This window comes from Ursus americanus, chromosome 1 (assembly GCF_024610735.1).
Source record: "Ursus americanus isolate L20-20 chromosome 1, mUrsAme1.1.p, whole genome shotgun sequence".
In the NCBI taxonomy this organism is placed as follows: Eukaryota; Metazoa; Chordata; class Mammalia; order Carnivora; family Ursidae; genus Ursus; species Ursus americanus.
Genome location: NC_142127.1, coordinates 55,940,884 through 55,961,516, shown reverse-complemented (window position 1 = coordinate 55,961,516; position 20,633 = coordinate 55,940,884). Strand labels below are relative to the sequence as shown.

General features: G+C 37.0%; 1 protein-coding gene across 7 annotated transcripts in view; it reads left to right on the top strand.

The window, feature by feature from the left end:
- The window catches only part of SESTD1 (SEC14 and spectrin domain containing 1), a 150,876-nt gene that overhangs the window by 111,039 nt on the left and 19,204 nt on the right, over positions 1–20,633 (top strand). For all 7 annotated transcript variants that reach the window (XM_045806232.2, XM_045806226.2, XM_087861837.1 and 4 more), the window contains 4 exons: positions 4,450–4,572; positions 13,948–14,142; positions 14,669–14,783; positions 16,231–16,390. In XM_045806232.2, the coding sequence (XP_045662188.1) occupies positions 4,450–4,572; positions 13,948–14,142; positions 14,669–14,783; positions 16,231–16,390 (593 nt within the window). The remainder of the gene's footprint in view (positions 1–4,449; positions 4,573–13,947; positions 14,143–14,668; positions 14,784–16,230; positions 16,391–20,633) is intronic.

Below are 20,633 nucleotides of genomic sequence, written 5' to 3'. Positions count from 1 at the left end.
GAGTAAGAAACAGACTTTCCCCACTGAGCCCGACACGCGGCTCAATTCCAGGACCCCAAGATCACAACCTGAGCTAAGGGCAGATGCTTAACTGACTGAGCCACCCAGGAGCCCCCATTTTTTATTTCCATTTAAAATAATGTTGAATAAAACTATTCAGGGGCTTCCTTAAGAGATTCAGGGATCTTACTGTAAAATGCAGATGTGAGACAAACTTCATAAAGAGTGAATGGATAAACATCAATAAGAGAAAGGATAAAAACCAAATGGTCATTTCAGTAGATGCAGAAAAAGCATTTGACAAAGTACAACATCAATTCATGATAAAAATCCTCAACAAAGTAGGTCTACAGGGAACATAATAAAGGCCACATATTAAAAACGCACAACCGAAATCATAGGAATGAGTGCTTTCCCCCTAAGATCAGGAACCCCTACAATCCAACAATCAGACTGCTGGGTATTTACCCAAAGAATATGAAAACACTAATTCAGAGGGATACATACACCCCTATGTTTATTGCAGCTTTATTTACAATGGTGAAATTATGGAAAGAGCCCAAATGTACATCAACTGATGAATATATAAAGAAAGTGTGGTGTACATGTATACATAATAGAGTATTACTCATCCATCAAAAAGAAATGAACTTTTGCCATTTGCAACAATATGAATGGAGCTAGAGAGTATAATGCTAAGCGAAATAAGTCAGTCAGAGAAAGACAAATATCATATGATTTCACTCATATGTGGAATTTAAGAAACAAAACAAACGAGCAAAGGAGAAAAAAGAGATAAGAAACAGACTCTTAACTGTAGAGAACAAACTGATGGTTACCAGAGGGGAGGAGGAGGGTGGGTGGGTGAAATATGTGGTGGGGATTAAGGAGTGCACTTATCATGATGAGCAGTGAGTCATGTACAGAATTGTTGAATCAGGGGCGCCTGGGTGGCTCAGTCATAAAGCGTCTGCCTTCGGCTCAGGGCGTGATCCCAGTGTCCTGGGATCGAGCCCCGTATCCGGATCCCTGCTCAGCGGGAAGCCTGCTTCTTCCTCTCTCACTTCCCCTGCTTGTGTTCTCTCTTTTGCTGGCTGTCTCTCTCTCTGTCAAATAAATAAATAAATTATTATTTTTTTAAATGTTGAATCACTATATTATACTCTTGAAACTACTATAACACTGCACATTAACTATACTGGAATTAAAATTAAAAAACTTAATAGAGTGAATACACAGAAGGAACTATGCTTTTTTCTTCAGAAAAGTGGGAAAAATAAAGAGGGTAACAAATATTAGTATTTATCTACTGTGCTAAGTGTCTTACATATAACGACTGGTATAATCCTCACAGCACCTTTGTATGGTAGGTAGCATTGACATCATTTTGAAGATGGACAGACCAAAGTCTTTTAACTAGTAGGAGCAGAAGCAGAATTTAGAATTGAGACTCATGCCCAGTGCATTCTCATGATTGTGAAAGAGGCTAACAGAAACAGGATCCTAGTACTCTGCCCCTCCAGAGATAGCTAACACAAAAGATTAAAAGGGAAGAGTAGAGATGTTGAGCAGCCAACCTTTGTATTCCAAAGAGCACTTGGCAACAAGGGGTTGCAGATGAATTTAGGACTGCAAAAACAGTTTAGCCAAGAAAATTAAAGCACTTGTCTATTCCAGTGAATCCAAAATAATACTTTGACTTTTTTTTGTTTTTAAGTTTTTGCACTCCATTATTAAAACCTTGTAAAGAGAAAGTGGAAGCTGAGAATATATTAATAGTTAAGAAAGTAGAAGATAAATGGGCAAAGAACATGAAGAGATAATTTACTAAAGATTGTATACTTTTAGTAAGCAAACATTTGCAATGTATTTGGTCTACTTATATTTAAAAATATACCTGGAGAGATTTCTATTTTTCAGTTTGGCAGAAGTTTTTTTTTTTTTTTTTTTTAAGATTTTATTTATTTATTCGACAGAGACAGAGACAGCCAGCGAGAGAGGGAACACAAGCAGGGGAGTGGGAGAGGAAGAAGCAGGCCCACAGCGGAAGAGCCTGATGTGGGGCTTAATCCCATAACGCCAGGATCATGCCCTGAGCCAAAGGCAGACGCTTAACCGCTGTGCCACCCAGGCGCCCCTTGGCAGAAGTTTTTTAAAAGCAGCAGTTTGTATACTTTGGAGAGGTTTTTCTCAGTTAAAACTTTCATTCCTTGGATGTTCACAGAGAAAAAGGTGTTTTAGAGAGCAATTTTATAATGTATACTAACATTACATTGTCATTGAATTCAAGATCTCTACTGAAAATCTTTCCTAGGAAAACAATACAGAATTAGAGAAAAAAAAATACTACATTTGAACTTTTTTCTCTCTATATATCCTAAGTTTATTTTTAGAGTGTGTGTATGTGTGTATTTGTATATATGTATGTACAAATATGTATATATGTATATGTATACATATATAGTGTATATATTGTATATATATAGTAGCTATTGTATATATACAAATACATATGTATATATATGAAAATATATATGTATATAGGTTGGTTGATTAGTTAGTTGGTTAGACAGATGGGAGGGAAGAAAGAAGGCAGGCAAGGAGGTCAGCCTTTTTAAAAAAGAGGTTTGTAAATTATAACTGTAGCTGCATAGAAAATCATTTTAGTTTTATAGTGTCATGTTAAGTGAAAAACAGGATAGAAATTACTTGTACTCTAAGAATTGGCTGTGGCACTTATATCTGGTATAACATGAAAATGCAAGGCATGTGAAAAAATAATTAAAAGAAATAGACATGATTTTTCCCTATGATGTGGTACTTTTATATAACTGTTAAAAATTCCATGAACTATTAGATTTTTAAAGGAATCTATTTTAACCTGATAAGAATTGAAATGCAGTATGGGTCTGTAATACTTTTATAAAGTTCTGAGGCAAGCCTGTCTATCCACTGGGTCGTAACATTATGCTATGGACACACCCTCATTTACTTCTTAGGAACTATCCTAAGTTTACATTTAGGGCATAACCACACATCTGTTGTTGAATTCCTTATTTTAATTCAGTAACAGGTAAAACTTGATAATATTATTTTTTCTGTTAAAATTACTTCACTCTGTCCATATAGTTTTGTACTGTGTGTGTGTGTGTGTATGTCTATGTTATGTATGTTTGTGGGTAAAGAGTTAGCAAAACCCTTTCTGCGTGAGACTTTGATCTTTGCTTAACTGTCTAGCTCTGTTTCCCTGAAAACCTGTAAAACTTGTAATGTCAACTATCGCTTTTATAGTAAAAATTATTCTGGATCTAGACTGGGAGAACTGTTCATACTTAATGGAAGGCATAACTTTGAACATTCTTGAATTCAGGACTTCTATAGCATGCATGAGCACTGTGGGCTATGGACTTTTGATGCCCGAGTGTCCCCCACATCTGTCCCATATAGATCTCATCACCTTATGCCTGAACTGTTAGACTGCTTCAGAGACATGGCAGAAGAAAAATGCCTGATGTGCTCTGGCAAACTGTCGTTCCTCACCTTACATCCTACTGAGTGGTGCCAGTGGGACCTCAGATGGTCTGTAGGTCTGCATGTTTTAGTTCATCCTAAGACCCCTAGAGGGTATTGCAGTAGTATAATTCTCAGTTAGTTTGTAATTTTCAAAGTGACAAAAGTAGCATTTTAACTTCATATTAGTTAATTACTTAATTCATTTAGTTTTATCAGTACTTCAAGAAGAACATTCGACTATGAATCCGGACACATGGCTTTTAGTCCTAGGTTTTTAATAATGGATTATATTACCTTGGGCAAGTCAGTTATCTCTGAAATTCAATTTTCTTAACTGTTAGATAAGAAATTTGACCAGTGTCATTTCTGATGTCCCTTCCAACACAAAATCCTATAGTTCTCTTATTTTCTTATCATCATAAGTTAATTTTTAATCCTCTTTTATGGGAGCATTCCAGATTCTTTTAGCCTGGCAGATGATCAGATAGCTGAAAGCCTAAGGTGCTACAGTGTACATTGTTTGAGATTTTGGTTTGGAAAAGTTGTCAGATTATAGCCATGTAGTTTGAAAAGAAACATTTACTGCCTGTATAATAGAATTTAAAGAATTTGAATTAAAAATACTTGAGGAACTGGGGTGCCTGGGTGGCTTAGTTGGTTAAGTGTCTGCCTTTGCCTCGGGTCATGATCCCGGGGTCCTGAGATCAAGAACCTGCTTCGCTGAGCTCCGAATCATTGGGCTCTTTGCTCAGTGGGGAGCCTGCTCTTCCCTCTCCTGCCTGCTGCTCCCCCTGCTTGTGCTCTCTCTCTGTTAAATAAATAAAAATAAAAACTAAAAATTATAAAAAAAGATTAGAGGAACTTTGGGAGGAGAAAATATTGAATGTTTGAAAAGCTTTTGATTATTTTAAGATTTTGTCTCAACTTCATTTATAGGTTGTGAACTGGCTTGAAGGGCCTGGATCAGAACAACTACGAGCCCAGTGGGGGATTGGAGATTCCATCCGGGCCTCCCAGGCCCTGCAGCAGAAGCACGAAGAGATTGAGAGCCAGCACAGTGTGAGTGCTTTTCCTCTCTGCAAGTGGCAGTGCTGTTATTACTGTGCATAATTAGTATTTGGTACTAAGGGATAAGTTGCTATAAACTTTGGTATAGGGACATAAAGTATAGTATGTTTAGTATTCAGAAGCCATAAAGTACATTTTGACCACTGAGTATGGATTTATTGCAAGTTTGGTTTTTCTCTTGGCTCCAATACAGTTTATATAATATTTTTATAGAAACAAAATTCATGTGAAATTTTAAAAATTACCATGACAGAATAAAGAGTGAGAGTACAAAAATACATCTGTAGTCCTGAGACAGAAATTATGATCCTTAATTCCTCAGAGGGAGGCCTGGGATCTCCCTGCTTCATTAGGGAGTATACAGTACAATTAATGCCTGAGAGTAATTCCGGAATTGTGCTAATCACAACTGATGGAGAGTGAGTGCAGACGGTGCAGGATATCTTTCCATTCTTTGTGCTAAGTTTAGGGGCTCTGACTTGTAACTGTGAAGGGGTTGATCAAACAAATCACAGTTACAAAATTAGAAAATAATCTACAGGCAGATTATAGATCATAATCATTCAAGAGGGCTTAAAATTTAACAACTTCTGTGTGGAGGAAGTTGATTTATGTTAAGCTCTTGCTTTGTTAAAGTTAACTCTTCATTATTGAGAAAGTGATCATCTACTTTGTGGATCAGTTCACCCCTTTTCTTCCCCAAGTCCTCCTATTTCTGAAGATAATTTAAATAGGTTGACTAGAAAAGTGAAAAAATAAACAAATTCATTAATTTCTACCTCCTTAGATTATGTGGCTTAAAAAATTGATCAGTTTACACACGCACACACACGCACGCACACGCACACACACACACACACACACACACACACACACAGAGCATTCAACCTTGCATATGATATGAAGAATAAAATATTTTTCTATAAATAGGTAATAAAAGAAGCTAGCCTTCCCCTCCAAAAAAGACCCAAAAAACAAAAAAAGCCAAATGCAAGTGATCAGAAGACACTCTGATTGGATTTATGTGTTAATCGGGAAAAAAATTATGTGTTTAGGGGTGAATATAACATGCATCCTGATCACTGGGATCTAAATGCACAATAGTAGGGGCGCCTGGGTGGCGCAGTCGTTAAGCGTCTGCCTTTGGCTCAGGGCGTGATCCCGGCGTTCTGGGATCGAGCCCCACATCAGGCTCCTCCGCTGGGAGCCTGCTTCTTCCTCTCCCACTCCCCCTGCTTGTGTTCCCTCTCTCGCTGGCTGTCTCTCTCTGTCAAATAAATAAAAATAAAATCTTTAAAAAAAATGCACAATAATAGAGAACTGAAAAGAAAAATTGATGGATAATAATTTTAAACTCTGGACCCAGATGAGATTTATGGATTATCTGAACATCTCATTTTTTCTTTCCCCTTTAACTTCCCCAGTTGAAGTGGTAATTAAAAGTTGAATAGTATAAATGTATATTTTAAGTGAGATTAAAGAATAAATGTTGAATCGCTTTTCTCAGGAATAAATTTGAATTGCTGACCAGGTATCATTTACTCTTTACTAAAGATGTGTTTTAACAATATCTGACATTATTTTCCTCTTTAATACATACCATTCTGTTTAGTTCCTTATATTGTTTTCTTTATAATAGTCCTCAAATCAGCTTTAATAATCTGCAGCATTGGCAGATAAAATATACACTGTACTCTATAGGACTTGTAATCTAGCTGAGAGAATAATATAGAAGAGGTATCACAAGATTTGGATTTGGAATCATCTAAAGATAGTGTATATATTGTCTGTAACTTTCCTAATTAGTACTTGTAAGAGATTGATTGATTGATTGATTGATTGATTGGTAGAGAGGGAATAGGAAGGGGAAGAAGGGAGAGGGGGAGAGAATCTTAAGCAGGCTCCATGCCCATTGCAGAGCCCCATGCAGTGCTCAATCTCACAACCCTGAGATCATGGCCTGAGCTGAAATCGAATCAGGTGTTTGACTGAGCCACCCGAGCACTCCAGTACTTGTAAGAGATATAAAAATGAAATCCTGTAATTGAAAATAATCTGTATATTTTAGTCATTTCACAGGGTCCAACATAATGTTTTTTCCTTTTACACTAAAAAAAACATACTGAATAATTTGTATTTAACTTATGACCCCTGTTCCTGAGGTTATAATCTTTTAATGTTCTTGGTACTTTTAATTTTTTTTTTAATTTTAATTTTATGTATTTTTTTAGAGAGGGAAGGGAGGGGCAGAGGGAAAGGGAGGGGGAGAATTTTTTTTTTTAATTTTATTTAAGGGGCACCTGGGTGGCTTAGTCGGTTAAGTGCCTGCCTTCGGCTCAAGTCATGATCCCAGGGTCTTGGGATCGACCCCTATGCCAGGCTCTCTGCTCTGTGGGGAGCCTGCTTCTCCCTCTCCCTCTGCCTGCCTCTCTCTTTTTCTCTCTGTCAAATAAATTTTTAAAAAATCTTTAAAAATTTTATTTATTTGAGAGAGAGAGCGCATGCACCCATGTGGGCAGGGAGGGCAGAGAGGGGCAGAGGGAGGGGATCTCAAGCAGACTGTGTGCTCAGCCTTGTGACCTGATCTGAGCCAAAATCAAGAGTTGGAGCTTAACCCACTGAGTCACCTAGGCACCCCTCTTGGTACTTTTTAAATAACTTAATTCTGTTGATATTTTTGATACTAACTGTGATTTATTTGAACCCTTTGGATTGTTCTGGAGCATGTTATTATAGGATAACTATATCCTATAATTTGTACCATTTTTGGTTTTTTTTTTTTAATATTGTGTTTATCAGAGAGAGAGAGAGAGTGCGTGCGCGCACAAGCAGGGGAGTGGCAGGTAGAGGGAGAAGCAGGCTCCACGCTGACAAGGATTCTGATGTAGTACTTGATCCCAGGACCCTGGGATCATGACCTGAGCCGAAGGCAGATGCTTAACCGACTGAGCCAGCCAGGCATCCCACCCTTTTTTGTTCATGAACACAGTATTTGCTGTAGAATATTCTAGACTTCATCTAGAGGATTTAGTTATGAAAGTATCCCTGAAGTCCTTTAAATAAAGATATGTGACACATGAGGGTTCTAAAGACAGGATTTATCTATATTTTATTATTTTTTAAGATGTCAAGAGGAGTAATTATACTTCGAGGTTGGATTATATACCTATTACAAAGAAGTTCGTAAAAGGAAAAGCACATTTTATATTGCATATAGTATGGATAAAATTACAGTATACATAGAGGTTCTTGGGTTTAGATTTTTGTTTTTGTATTTTTATTTATAAAATTTAAAAAACAATTTATTTTACTTTTTTAAAAGATTTTATTTATTCATTTGAGAGAGAGAGCTAGAGAGAGAGACAGAGACCACGAGCCGAGGGTGGGATAGAGGGACAGGGAGAAGCAGACACCCCACTGAGCAGGGAGTCTGGACGATGTGGGGCTCCATCCCAGGACCCCAAAATCATGACCTGAGCCAAAGGCAGATGCTTAACCAACGGGGCCACCCAGGCGCCCCTAAAAATTAATTTAAAGGAACAAATTGCTTATGGATAGCTCATGTGTGCTTAAGTTTACTTCTAATGTGAAATCATTATAAAATTTCAGAACTTTTGAATTGGAAAGGATCTTAAAGATTCTTCTAATGCCATCACCTTATTTTTATACATCAACAAACTGGGAGAGAACATTTTTCGATCACTGGATAGCTGGACTAGGGTTGAAACACCGGTCTCTTCATACTCATGAAATTCTTTTTCCTCTCTCTGTATCTCTGCATTTCTCTCTCTTTCCCTTTCTATATTTTTCTCTGTCAGTCTGTCTTACTAGATCACTCTCAAAGCTACTAAATTTCATGGATGTGCTTAAGATAATAGCATTTTTTTCATTCTTATACTCTTAACATTTGAGGACATATGCACATATATTGATGTTTGCATTCATGGACTTGGTGCTCAAAGAAAAGAAACATTGATGACTTATTATGGATTTCGTTTCTTTAAATGATATATGTCAGTTGCAAAATTGGGAGGTGGGGACAAATTGGATGGGAGTATAGAAGAAACAGAATTGGCCATGAGTTGACAGTTATTGAAGATGGATGGCACATGGGGTTCATTTTCCACTTTTGAATAGTTTGAAATTTTTCATTCTACCAGGTTTACAAATAAGAATTGCACTGTTTTAACCAATAGGTGGCACTACTTTGTCACCTTGAGAATAGGTTGATGCAGGATGAGTATATTAGCTTATGATGTTCTAACATTTTATTAAAAGCTTTATTTTCTCTTTGTAAATAAGAGTCAACACTTTAAAGCATATGTTGGAGTTGTTCAGGTCTTAATGAAATTATGACTGATTTCTAGTGTATTGTTGCTTAATGGGGGTAGAAATCGACATACCATTTTGTATTAAATCACTGTCAAGTATTAAATTTTAGATTCTTCATAAAAGCATAATTCATAAAGCTAAAAATAAACCCAAATTTATTAGAATATTTAGTATTAATATACAGAAAATGAAAATCTTACTAATATGTAGTTCTTTGTCAAGGAGTGTCAAAAAGAAGTTTGTTTTTTTAATACAAGGTAAGCACAACAAAATATATGAAGGTATAAGAAAACGATTATAGTAACTTAAATTTTAAAGTGTTTTGGTTCAGTAATCTTATTTTATCTTTTGGGTTGAGATAAGTAGTTGTTAGGAAAAACACATCATAGGAATGTACAGAAGTATAAATCACTGAAACTTTAGTATTCTGTTCATATCTCCCATCTCACAGTGCTGACTTTCGGTCTTTAAATAGAACACTGTTGTGTTGTGTCTAATGATAAGCAGCAAAACGTATATACATGAAGAGTCAACACCCATCCCTCACAAACATACTAGCCTTAATTAAGTGAGCTGACAGTGTTTCTTTCCTACTAGATTAAGGGATTCCTGTTTCTTGGTTTAAGCATAAATACCCATTATTTCACCAGCTGTGCCTCACCACCAGTTCCCGCATGATTTCAGTGTCAATCCTGATGACTACCTCTGTCCTAGTATGTGAGCATTCAAGCTCATTTCTTACCTACCATCTAAATCCAAATTACATGTCTTGGAATTGATTTTTTTTTTTTTCTATTCAGCTAAATGTTCATAAAAGGTAGGCCAGGGGATGGCCAAGACTGAACTGAATGCAGCCTGTTCACCTAAGGTTCCATACATTTTATATTCTATTTCCTAGGAAGAAACATTTTGATTAATTTGAAGAGAGAGAGAGTGTATGTGTTGTGTGTGTCCGTGAATGCCAGATTTTTTTTTTTTCCTCACATCCTAGGGAGAATGATTATTTCTTTAGGACAACCTCAGTTCCTAATGTGAGTTTCTTTAATTTCAGGTGTTAATTTTAAGAAACGTACTAGTTCTTAAATTGTTTGCATCCTTGTTCTGGTTACTAGGGCCTTTATTTTACAGGTTCAGACTAGGAAAAATATCAGCTCCAGGATGGTTGTTCTTAAACCTTAGTGGTCCTAGGAGTTACCTGAAGTGATTGTTAAACTGCCTCTTGCAGAGAGGCATATGCCCACAGACTCTGATTTACTAGGTCAAGGATGGAGCTTAGGTATTTTTAGTAAGCACCCCTGGTAATAGGATATGGATAGTTCTCACTGTAAGACATAGTGACCCAGGATGCTAATCCTTTCGTTTACTATTTTTCTCTGAATCATGACTATTACTTCTTCAAAGAATTGTATCTATTTGTTTAGAGCATTAACTAAATTTACAGGTACTATAGAGAAGAGTATGAAATCCCTCTCTATTTCAGAACACTACTGTGATATTTTTCTCAAGTAGTATTTTCTGCTTTAAATCCATCTCCATTAACCTTTATAATCACTGTATGGGTTCAAAAGTATTTTACACATAGTATTATGTAATGAATTTATACAATAACCAATAAGGTAGGTAAGACAGATAATATGACTGTTGTACAAAACAGGGTTTCTCAGTCTTGGCCCTATGATACTTTGGGCCAGATAGATCTTTGTTGTAGGGGCTCACCTGTGCATTATAGGGTAATTTAGCCACATCACTGGCCTCTACCCACTAGATGCGTCAGCATTGCGCCCTCTCAGTTGTGACAGCCAAAAATTTCTCTGGATATTGCAAAATGTTCCCTCTGAAGCAAAATAGCGCCCAGTTGAAAATCACTGCTCTAAAGAAAGAAACAGGTTCTGAGAGATAAATGACTTAATAAAGATGACACCCTTTATAAGGAGAAAAGATTTGAGTTTGTCTTTCAGATCCGTTGTTCTTTTCTACATCTGACTGCATTGTCTATATAATGATATTCAAAGATTTTCATAGTAGCTCAAGCAATAAAACAATATGACAAATTAGAGAAACCCAAGTTTTAACTACAAGGCACAGGAGTAGACTACATTTAGAGCAATTCCTGTTACCTAGTTAATTTAATGTCAGCTAATCTACAGTGTCTGATATAAAATGTTTTATATGTTCATTCAGTACGTAGTAACTGAGCACATACTAAATGTCACATGTTCTGGGCTCTTGGGTATATAGCACTGTCTTATAATGTGGAACTTAAATTCATATTGGGAAAGAGGGAGTGGAGAGCAGGTAAGGCAAGGCTTTTAGGAAAGACCTCTCTGAGATCACATTTAATCAGAAACCTTGAAATGATATGAAGGAGTAATTCAAGCAAAAGGCAGTTCAGATTGAGGACACAGAAGTAAAAACATTGTAGGTAGGAGCTTACTTGCTATTGTAAAGGAATAGCAGGTATGTTGGTGGTGTTGCAGTGCAGTGAGCAAGGTAAGGAATCACACGAAACAATGTTTCTAAGGGAGTCAAGGGCCAAATCATGTCCATTTAGCCCACAAAAGGAAGCTTGAAATTTATTTTTTTTTTAATTTTATTTATTTATTTGACAGAGAGTGAGAGGGAGAGAGCACAAAAGGGGGAGCAGCAGGCAGAGAAAGAGGGAGAAGCAGACTCCTAGCTGAGCAGGGAGCCAGATGTGGGGCTCCATCCCAGGATCCTGGGATCGTGACCTGAGTCGAAGGCAGATGCTTAACCGACTGAGCCACCCAGGCACCCCTTGACATTTATTTTAAATGTTATGTGAAATCCTTGGAGAGATTTTTGAGCAGAGAATTGATTTATGTTTTTAAAAGATGTCTGGCTACCATATAGAAAATAAGGACTAGGGACAAACGACAAAATAGGAAGACAGGAGACTAATAAAATGGAGGCAGTAGATGCAATGAGAAGTTGTCACATTCCTGAGGTTGAGCCAGCAAGACTTGCTCTTGGAAGAGTCAGGTGTTTGGCCTTAGCCACTCTTAAGTTGGGGAAGACTGGAGAGAAGCAGGTTGGGAGGGTACAGAATTAGTAGCTTCAGGGGCAGGTTAAATTTTAGATGTCTAATACTCATCCATATGGAGATAGCTAGTAGACACTTGGGCATCACTGTCGGGTTCCCGGAAGGGGACAAGGTGAGGATATTAATGTGGGAATTATCACCATATAGATGTTATTTAATGGCATGGGACTAGATGAGCTCATCCAAGCCCAAGGAGTATTGATTTAGAAGACAAGAGCCTTTGGAAAGCTGAACCCCAGGTCACTCCTAAATTACGGGACAAGAAGCAGAAGGAGGGCCGGCAGAGCTGTTGTGTCTGAGGGGAGAACAGAAAAAGGCATTTCAAGGAGGAAGTGGTCACCTTTATGAAATGCAACTGAAAGGCCTAAATAAGATAAAGACTAAGAATTTGCTAAGGGCAGGAAGGACAAATGATTAGAACGGGTTAAAAAGAGAATGGAAAATAGAAGATAGAATGAATATAGAGTACTCCTTTAAGAAATGGTCTTGGTCTTGAGTTTTTTTTTTTAATTGAAGTTTAATTTATATATAGTAATATATATTATATATGTATATATAAAATACACATCTTAAATGTATTTTTGTTGTTTAATATAAGACTGCAACTTATTTGCTGGTGGAAATAATCCAATTGAAAAGGATGAATTGATGAAGGGAGAGAGAAGATAAGTGCAAGGGCAAAGCCTTGTGTAGGCAACAGAGGGTAGAGATAGCACAAATGAAGTTGGCTGTCTTAGAAGTGGGGACAGTTCATCTGCAATTTTAGTGGGGAGGGAAAACATAGGGCTGCACAAAGAGGGAGGGTCATGGGTTTGTAGGTGAAACGATGAGAGAGTTCTCTTCTGATTGCTTCCTTGTGAATTAAGTTAGATTTTTGGCTGAGAATGAAGAGGGGAAAAGGGAGTTGGGAATTTAAGGAGTGAAGAAAACAATCATGAGAGGGAAAATGAATTGAATAGAGAAATGTGATAGGATTGCTGAAGGCCTATTTGAGGTTACTTATATATACTTTATATATTTTTATATGGACAGAGTATATATATTTATATATACTATAATTTTAAAAAGACAGTCGTTCACATCATTGTTATCCATTCCTTGTTGCTACTCTGGTGTAGGTATACAGTAGGCAGAGAAACCAGGTCTGAGGTCTTGACAGGTGGATGGGATGGAAGGAAGAGAGCAGGGCATGAGCATGGGTTGTGCTCTAGGAAGTGGTTATAGCTTCTGACCAAAGATAGAAGTGAGAATGTGAGATTCTTCAGTGCTGGACTGTGAAACAAGCAGGTTAGTGGATTGGGCAATCTCATGGGGTTTTAGGAGTGAGTATCCTAAAGGGTGTGAACGGGAGATCAGTAGCTGGTAGTTAGAGAATGAGATTGTTGAAGTTAAGATTTGGGAGCTGTATAGTAATATATGATTATGATAAGAATTTACGTCTGTTGGTGTAGGTAGCTGAGGTAGGGTGGGGACAGGGTGGTTGGAAGTGAGGGAGGCAATCAGGAGACAAAGTTTAGAGTGCTGCATGGATGCGTACACGGTGGGAATCAGTGGGAAGGCTGGCCCAGAGAGGAAGGCTATGACCTTTGCCAAACTCCCTAGAAGAGGGTGTGTAATGGGAAAGGTTTGGAAGGATGTCATCCAACAGCATGCACTTTAGAGATGTGGGTTTTGAGAGAAAGGGAGAAGAAATGGTCTGGTAATAGTTTTCTCTGAGGATGGACAGGTTTCAGGTAGAACAAGAAAGAAAAGGAAACATTTAGAGACCAGGGTGAATATTGATATTGACAAGAGTGAGTTTTGGGGGTTATGTGGAAGGATATGGGGGTTGGGGACCTCTCATCCTCACTTTAAGTAATTTTGCCTTAGATAATATCATATATGTTACTTAGTTTATCTAGAGGAATTAGAAAATGTAATGTGATTCTTCAGGAGCCAATTTGATCCTTAATTTACAACATGTCTGTTAACAGGAATGGTTTGCAGTGTATGTGGAACTTAATCAGCAAATTGCAGCACTCTTAAATGCTGGGGATGAGGAAGATCTTGTGGAACTGAAGTCACTGCAGCAACAACTTAGTGATGTTTGCTATCGACAGGCCAGTCAGCTGGAATTTAGGCAAAATCTCTTACAAGCAGCTCTTGAATTTCATGGTGTTGCCCAAGATGTAAGTGTTTACTCTGATTGCTTTTTTGTTCTTCAAATGATCTGAACACTTATCTGCACATGATTTTTGCAGGTTTGCATGTCTCCTAATTATTTTTCTGGAACAATAAAGTAATTTACTCGTGGGGAGATGATAAAAGTCTTTGATTTTTTTAAAATTTTCATTTTTAAGTCATTTTGCATGCAACTAAACCTTTTTTGACTGAATAGTGTTCCAACCTAGTTGGTTATATTTCATTTTGATTGTTTCTCTGTTGATGCTTTATAACATAGATTGAAATGGAAGTTTCAATACTTTCTTACATTCTGCTGACCTGGATATAAATCTTTGTCTTCCTGGTGCATGCAACTGTGTGTTCTGTCTTTTCAGATAACATGTATTCTAATTATTTGTCCTTGTCTTTTAACAGCGTAGTCTTTTTCAGGTGTAATTGTGATAACCTCATTAGCTATAAACCTCATTAATCATTAAACACTTTAGATGCTGATTACATCAGGGTTATCTCTTTGGTGTCCCTCTGCTTTAGTTGTCTCAGCAGTTGGATGGCTTATTAGGGATGTTGTGCGTAGATGTAGCACCAGCTGATGGAGCATCGATTCAGCAGACTTTAAAACTGCTTGAAGAGAAGCTGAAAAGTGTTGGTAAGCAGATTTTAAAAATGCTGAAACATAAGGGTTCATTTTTTAGAAATATCATTACTATGGTTAGACAAGTCAACTTATTCTGAACTAATTATAATTATTTATAGGAAACACAGGAAAAATTAGTATAAAATAGGTTTTATTCCCTTGAAGGGTGTAATACATGCTAAAATTTTTATTTTTCATTGATGGTCAGTCACCCTTCGTTGGGCCTTTAGCCTTTCTTCTTTACCCAGCTATATCTACAGGTGCTATGTCTTGCATATACTATGAACAGTTATTTGTAGTGCATGCATAAGCTGTAATTAGCTGTGAAGTGTTCTGTGGTAAATCCTGTATGCCCCAAACTGTGTTTTATGCAATGATTTTTGTTGTTGCTATATCCTAACCTTGTGAATAAATAGGTTTGGTTCTGTGCATTTGTTTCTCCAAATTGGGAATATTGCCAAGGTTACCTACTCTCCCAAGGGGAAGATGGTCCCGTTTCACTTGACACCAAGGCCTTTTATATTTTACTACAGTAGGAAGGAAATACAGTGAATTTCCCTAGGTCGTGACTGGAGAGAAGATAGTGGACGTACAAATGGGAAGGGAGGGTTGTTCCGGGTAAGATAGGAGGTCAAAGGGGAATGGAGGCGAGGAAGCAGAAACCTAAGACAGATTTAGTAGAAAATGATGACATGTGGTTGAACCAAATTAATTAATTATTGAAAAGGATTTGAGGGAACGAGTTTGAAAAATCATGTTTATATGAGCATTTTACTTGTTTGCAGCCTTTGTTATTTTAACACATGGTAGGCATAATGCATATTTTGTATTTAATTTGCCAAATGCAATTCATTTCAAAGCATCTGAAGCTTTCTAGAGCCATACTTCTCCTTTAAAAAAGCAAAGAAGAATTCCTGTGTGCTTGTCTGGTTTGGAGTACTGTAAATCTATCCTAAGTGTTGCTTCTCGTTAGGTGTAAGCTGGAAGATGCCTGAACTCAAAATATTCAGCATCCTTTGTCAGTGATGATGCATTGCTTGAATGCTTTGAAATCTTGTAACTCTTATACGTTATTTTGAACAAAATGTTTGCCATGTTCTCCTAAAAATTGGACTACGTTAAAGCACAGAGGAAACAAATTGAAAAATATTACTAATCAAAATGAAAATTCTCACACTTTCCTCCTGCTTTCAGTTTTCAAAAATAATTATCATCAATGGAAAATCACCTTTTGAAAATTCTCTTAAGGCAGATTTTGTCATGAGAGGGAGCTCAATTTGAACCACATTTAAAGGGGTTTATTGCTTGAAGTGTTCAGAAAACCCCCATCCCAAGGTAGTTTAACGTACAAAGCTGTCATGCTTGGAATCCAAGTATAATATCTGCTGGGAGGATTTACTTGAGGGCGGGAAAGCACCTCCTTTGTTTAGGAGATTAAATCTAGGAACTTTTGTTTTAGATGTAGGATTACAAGGTTTGCGTGAAAAAGGTCAAGGACTTCTGGATCAGATCTCCAATCAGGCATCCTGGGCCTATGGAAAGGATGTAACCATTGAAAATAAAGAAAATGTGGACCACATACAAGGAGTGATGGAAGATATGCAGCTTAGGAAACAAAGGCAAAGTTTGACTGTTAATGTTAATTTTTGCTAAAATAACATAATATTAATAAAATGAGAACTGATACAATTTATGTTTTCCATACAAAATAGAAGTTCTAACCTGTTAATATAGTAGACATGTAGTAGGTTTTGGTGAATGTAATTATTGTATGTAATTGTACTAGCAAATAATGACAATTTGTTCCATTAATGGTACTTTTCCCCTTTTTAATTCAGTAAAATTTCAGTTATACCCAAGTACTTCGCGTTCCATATCTCCAGTATAGCCTATGACTTTTTTATCTTTTAAAAAAACTCTTGGGGCATTTTGCTTTTCCATTTTCATTTGGTTTAGAGTTGCTATTAAATGTGTCATCTACATTGATCAGTTTCTTCATCTAAACTTCTGACTCACAAATTCACATATTCATTGTACTCATATTTGCTCTGAAAGAATTAGACAACAGACTCTGGGTAAGAGGCTATTTAGTTTTATTTCATATTGAGGCAGGAATTTAAAGGATTCTTTGAAAATTCGATTTGCAGTAGCAACTGAGAGAACATTACAAAGTAAATGATTAAATTAATATATGAAGGTATATACCCTATAGCATGGTGTATGAAATTTTTGCACACTTAGAAATTTTAAGGTCATCAACAAAACTTCACAGAAAGTATCTCTACATCACAGAGAAAATACTCATTAGGCAGAAATTCCTTCTAGCCTCACATGCAGACTTACCCATTTCATTATTTTATTCTCATCACAAAGGATGCTATAGCTCTGTTCTTAATAAGCCAAGTACCCTCATGTCTTTCCTGTCTACTCTCATCCTCTACTCTGATCTCCGCCTCTCATTTAAATGCTTTAATCTCTCATTAAAAAAAAAAAATTACACACATGCCTATACTTTCCTCTTCAACCCTTTCTTTGTCTTCTAGCCCTAGAATTCTCCTTCCTGACAGCTAAGTCATTTGAAGGTCTAATCTATACTCATATACTATTTCCTCACTGCCTTCCATTTACTTTTCAACCCTCCTCAGTCTGACTTCTGCCCTCACCATTTCACTGAACTTGCTCTTACTGATGTCGCCAGTGACTTTGTAATTACCATGTAATAAATGCTTGATCTTGCTCAAAATCTGGGGAATATTTTTAGTCTTCACATTGCTTGATCACGCTGAATAGCATTGGACACAACTGACTTTTTCTTCTTGAAACTTTCTGACAACCTTGTCTTCTTTTGAAAACACCCTCATGATCCTGGCACTCTGTTTCTTCTTAGTTTTCTTCACTGGTTTTTTGTCCTCTAGCTAATTTCAAGGCTTTCAGGGTTTGCTTTGAGGCCAAATCCTCTTATTCTTTGTTCTCCCTGGATGGTCTCACTACTTGAATGACTTTCTTTTATTTGACTGTGATTGAATATTTATGTTTCTGACCCAGACTCCTGTCCTATGCTTTGGACCCATAATTACAGTTGGCCTACTTAGTATCTCTAGGTGGATGCCCCACACATTCCTTAAACCTAGTATGTCCAGATACTTGCTCCTCTCTTTTAATTTCCTATCTATGTTAAAGTTACCATCAGCTACCAAATTGGGGATTTATCCTAAAATCCATACTCTTCCTCATCCCGTATAGCCTGATCAAATGTCTTAAGTTCTGCTGTCTCTGAATCCTGAACATTTTCTATTTAAGATCTTTTATCTGTCTCTGGCCTTGATCCTCTGTAGTCTGTTGTACATGAGAATTATCTTTGTAAAGTGCATATCTAATCATAAAACCTCACTCAGTGATTTCCTGTTTTCTCAAATGAAGTTCAGTCTCCTTGAAATAGTGTAGGAGACCCTTCATAATTCAGTCCTGCATAATCTTATCTCCTGCAACTTTTCCATACAGGCACAGTTGTTTTTATTTTCTTGAATGCATCGTGCTGTTTCATGAATCTATGATTTAGAATACTTCCTTCTTCATTTTCTACCTTGTGGATTTTTACTTATTCTTCAAGACTCAAGATACTTATTTTTGGAAGGCTTTTTAGATTTGTAAGGCATGTTAGTTACTCGTTCCTCCCTGCTCCCATAGAACTCTCTACATAGCTCCACAATAGCACTCACCACATTGTTTGTTTAGAAGTCTGCCACCCAAAATGGGACCAACCTAATAATTGAGACTATGAAGCACATTATCTGACACCTGATAGTATGCATTAAATATATCTATGTTATCATCTTCATCATTAAATTGTCTTACATAATTTAGCTTCAGATTTTAAAAATACTTCTCATCATCACTTCCTTTTCGTCCCTTGTGGAATTACTTTAACCAAATTCATTTTAGTACTATATTAGGGCTTTTTATAAAGGGCGTTCTTATAAAAACACAGCCTTGTGACAATGGTTTCTATATTGTTATTCAGCTTCTTTAAGAATACTGATTGTAGTGGAGCTCAGTGCCTTCTGGGTAACTGGTCATTAGTGTTTGCGATAGTAGTGAGTTCCCCCTTCCATCTAAAGTACATGAAATTGCATGAGAACAAAGGGAATGGATCAGAGCTGAGTTAGCTCAAGTCACCTTGAAAGTTCAGTCTGTATATTATACAGGATGGACCAGAGTAAAATTTTAAAATACTCTGAATTATTTCTCTATACACCCAGAGATCAATAGAGTTTTTTTTCTTCTTTGGAACGTAGATGGAGTGTTTTTTTTTTAAATTCAAAATTAGATATTATTTTGGATAATGTAATATAATGAAAAGTGTTAACTCTGTTTATTTTTGTAAGCTTTATTAAAATGCCCTTTAAAAAAAAAACTCAGATTATGTCTGTGAGATTCAGTACCAATAATTCATATATTGAGTAGACCAGTCTTTTCACTGCTATAAAATATGTTTTCCATGAATATTCCATAATTTTTCACTTTTCTGTTGGACACTTACATTGTTTGCTATCTTTTTAAATTTAAATTCAATTAATTAACATATGGTATATTATTAGATTCAGAGGTAGAGGTCAGTGATTCATCCATCATACATAATACCCAGTGCCCTCCTTAATGTCCATCACCCATTTACCCCATTCCATCACCTCCTCCGCCTCCAGCGACTGTTTCCTATGATTAAGAGTCTCATGGGCGCCTGGGTAGCGCAGTCGTTAGGCGGCTGCCTTCGGCTCAGGGCGTGATCCAGGCATTCCAGGATCGAGTCCCACATCAGGCTCCTCTGCTGGGAGCCTGCTTCTTCCTCTGCCACTCCCCCTGCTTGTGTTCCTTCTCTCGCTGGCTGTCTCTCTGTCACATAAATAAATAAAATCTTTAAAAAAAAAAAAAGTCTCATGGTTTGTCTCCCTCTCTAATTTCATCTTGTTTTATTTTTCCCTCCCTTCTCCCGTGATCCCGTTTTGTTTCTTAAATTCCACATATGAATGAGATCATGTGATAATGTCTTTCTCTGATTGACTTATTTTGCTTAGCATAATGCCCTTTAGTTCCATCCATGTCATTACAAGTAGCAAGATTTCATTTTTGATGGCTGCATAGTATTCCATGGTATATAGATACCACATCTTCTTTATCCATTCATCTGGTGATGGACATATGGGTTCTTTGCATAGTTTGGCAATTGTGGACATTGCTACTATAAACATTGGGGTGCCTGTGCCCCTTTGGGTCACTACATTTTTATCTAAGTACCTAGTAGTGCAGTTGTTGGGTCATAGGGTAACTCTATTTTCAACTTTTTGAGGAACCTCAATACTGTTCTTCAGAGTGGCTGCACCAGCTTGTATTCCCACCGACAGTGGAAGAGGGTTCCTGTTTCTCCACATCCTCACCAACATCTGTCATTTCCTGACTTGTTAATTTTAGCCATTCTGACTGGTGTGAGGGTGGTATCTCATTGTGGTTTGATTTGTATTTCCCTGATGCTGAGTGATATTGTGCATTTCTTCATGTGTCTGTTGGCCATTTGGATGTCTTCTTTGGACAAATGTCTGTTCATGTCTTCTGCACATTTCTTGACTGGATTCTTTGTTTTTTGGGTGTTGAGTTTGATAAGTTCTTTATAGATTTTGGATACTAGCCCTTTATCTGATAAGACAGTTGCAAATATCTTCTCCCATTCTGTCAGTTGTCTTTTGGTTTTGTCGACTGTTTTCTTTGCTGTGCAAAAGCTTTTTATCTTGGTGAAGTCCCAATAGTTCATTTTTGCCTTTGTTTCCCTTGCCTTTGGAGACATGAGTAGCTAGAAGTTGGTGCAGCCAA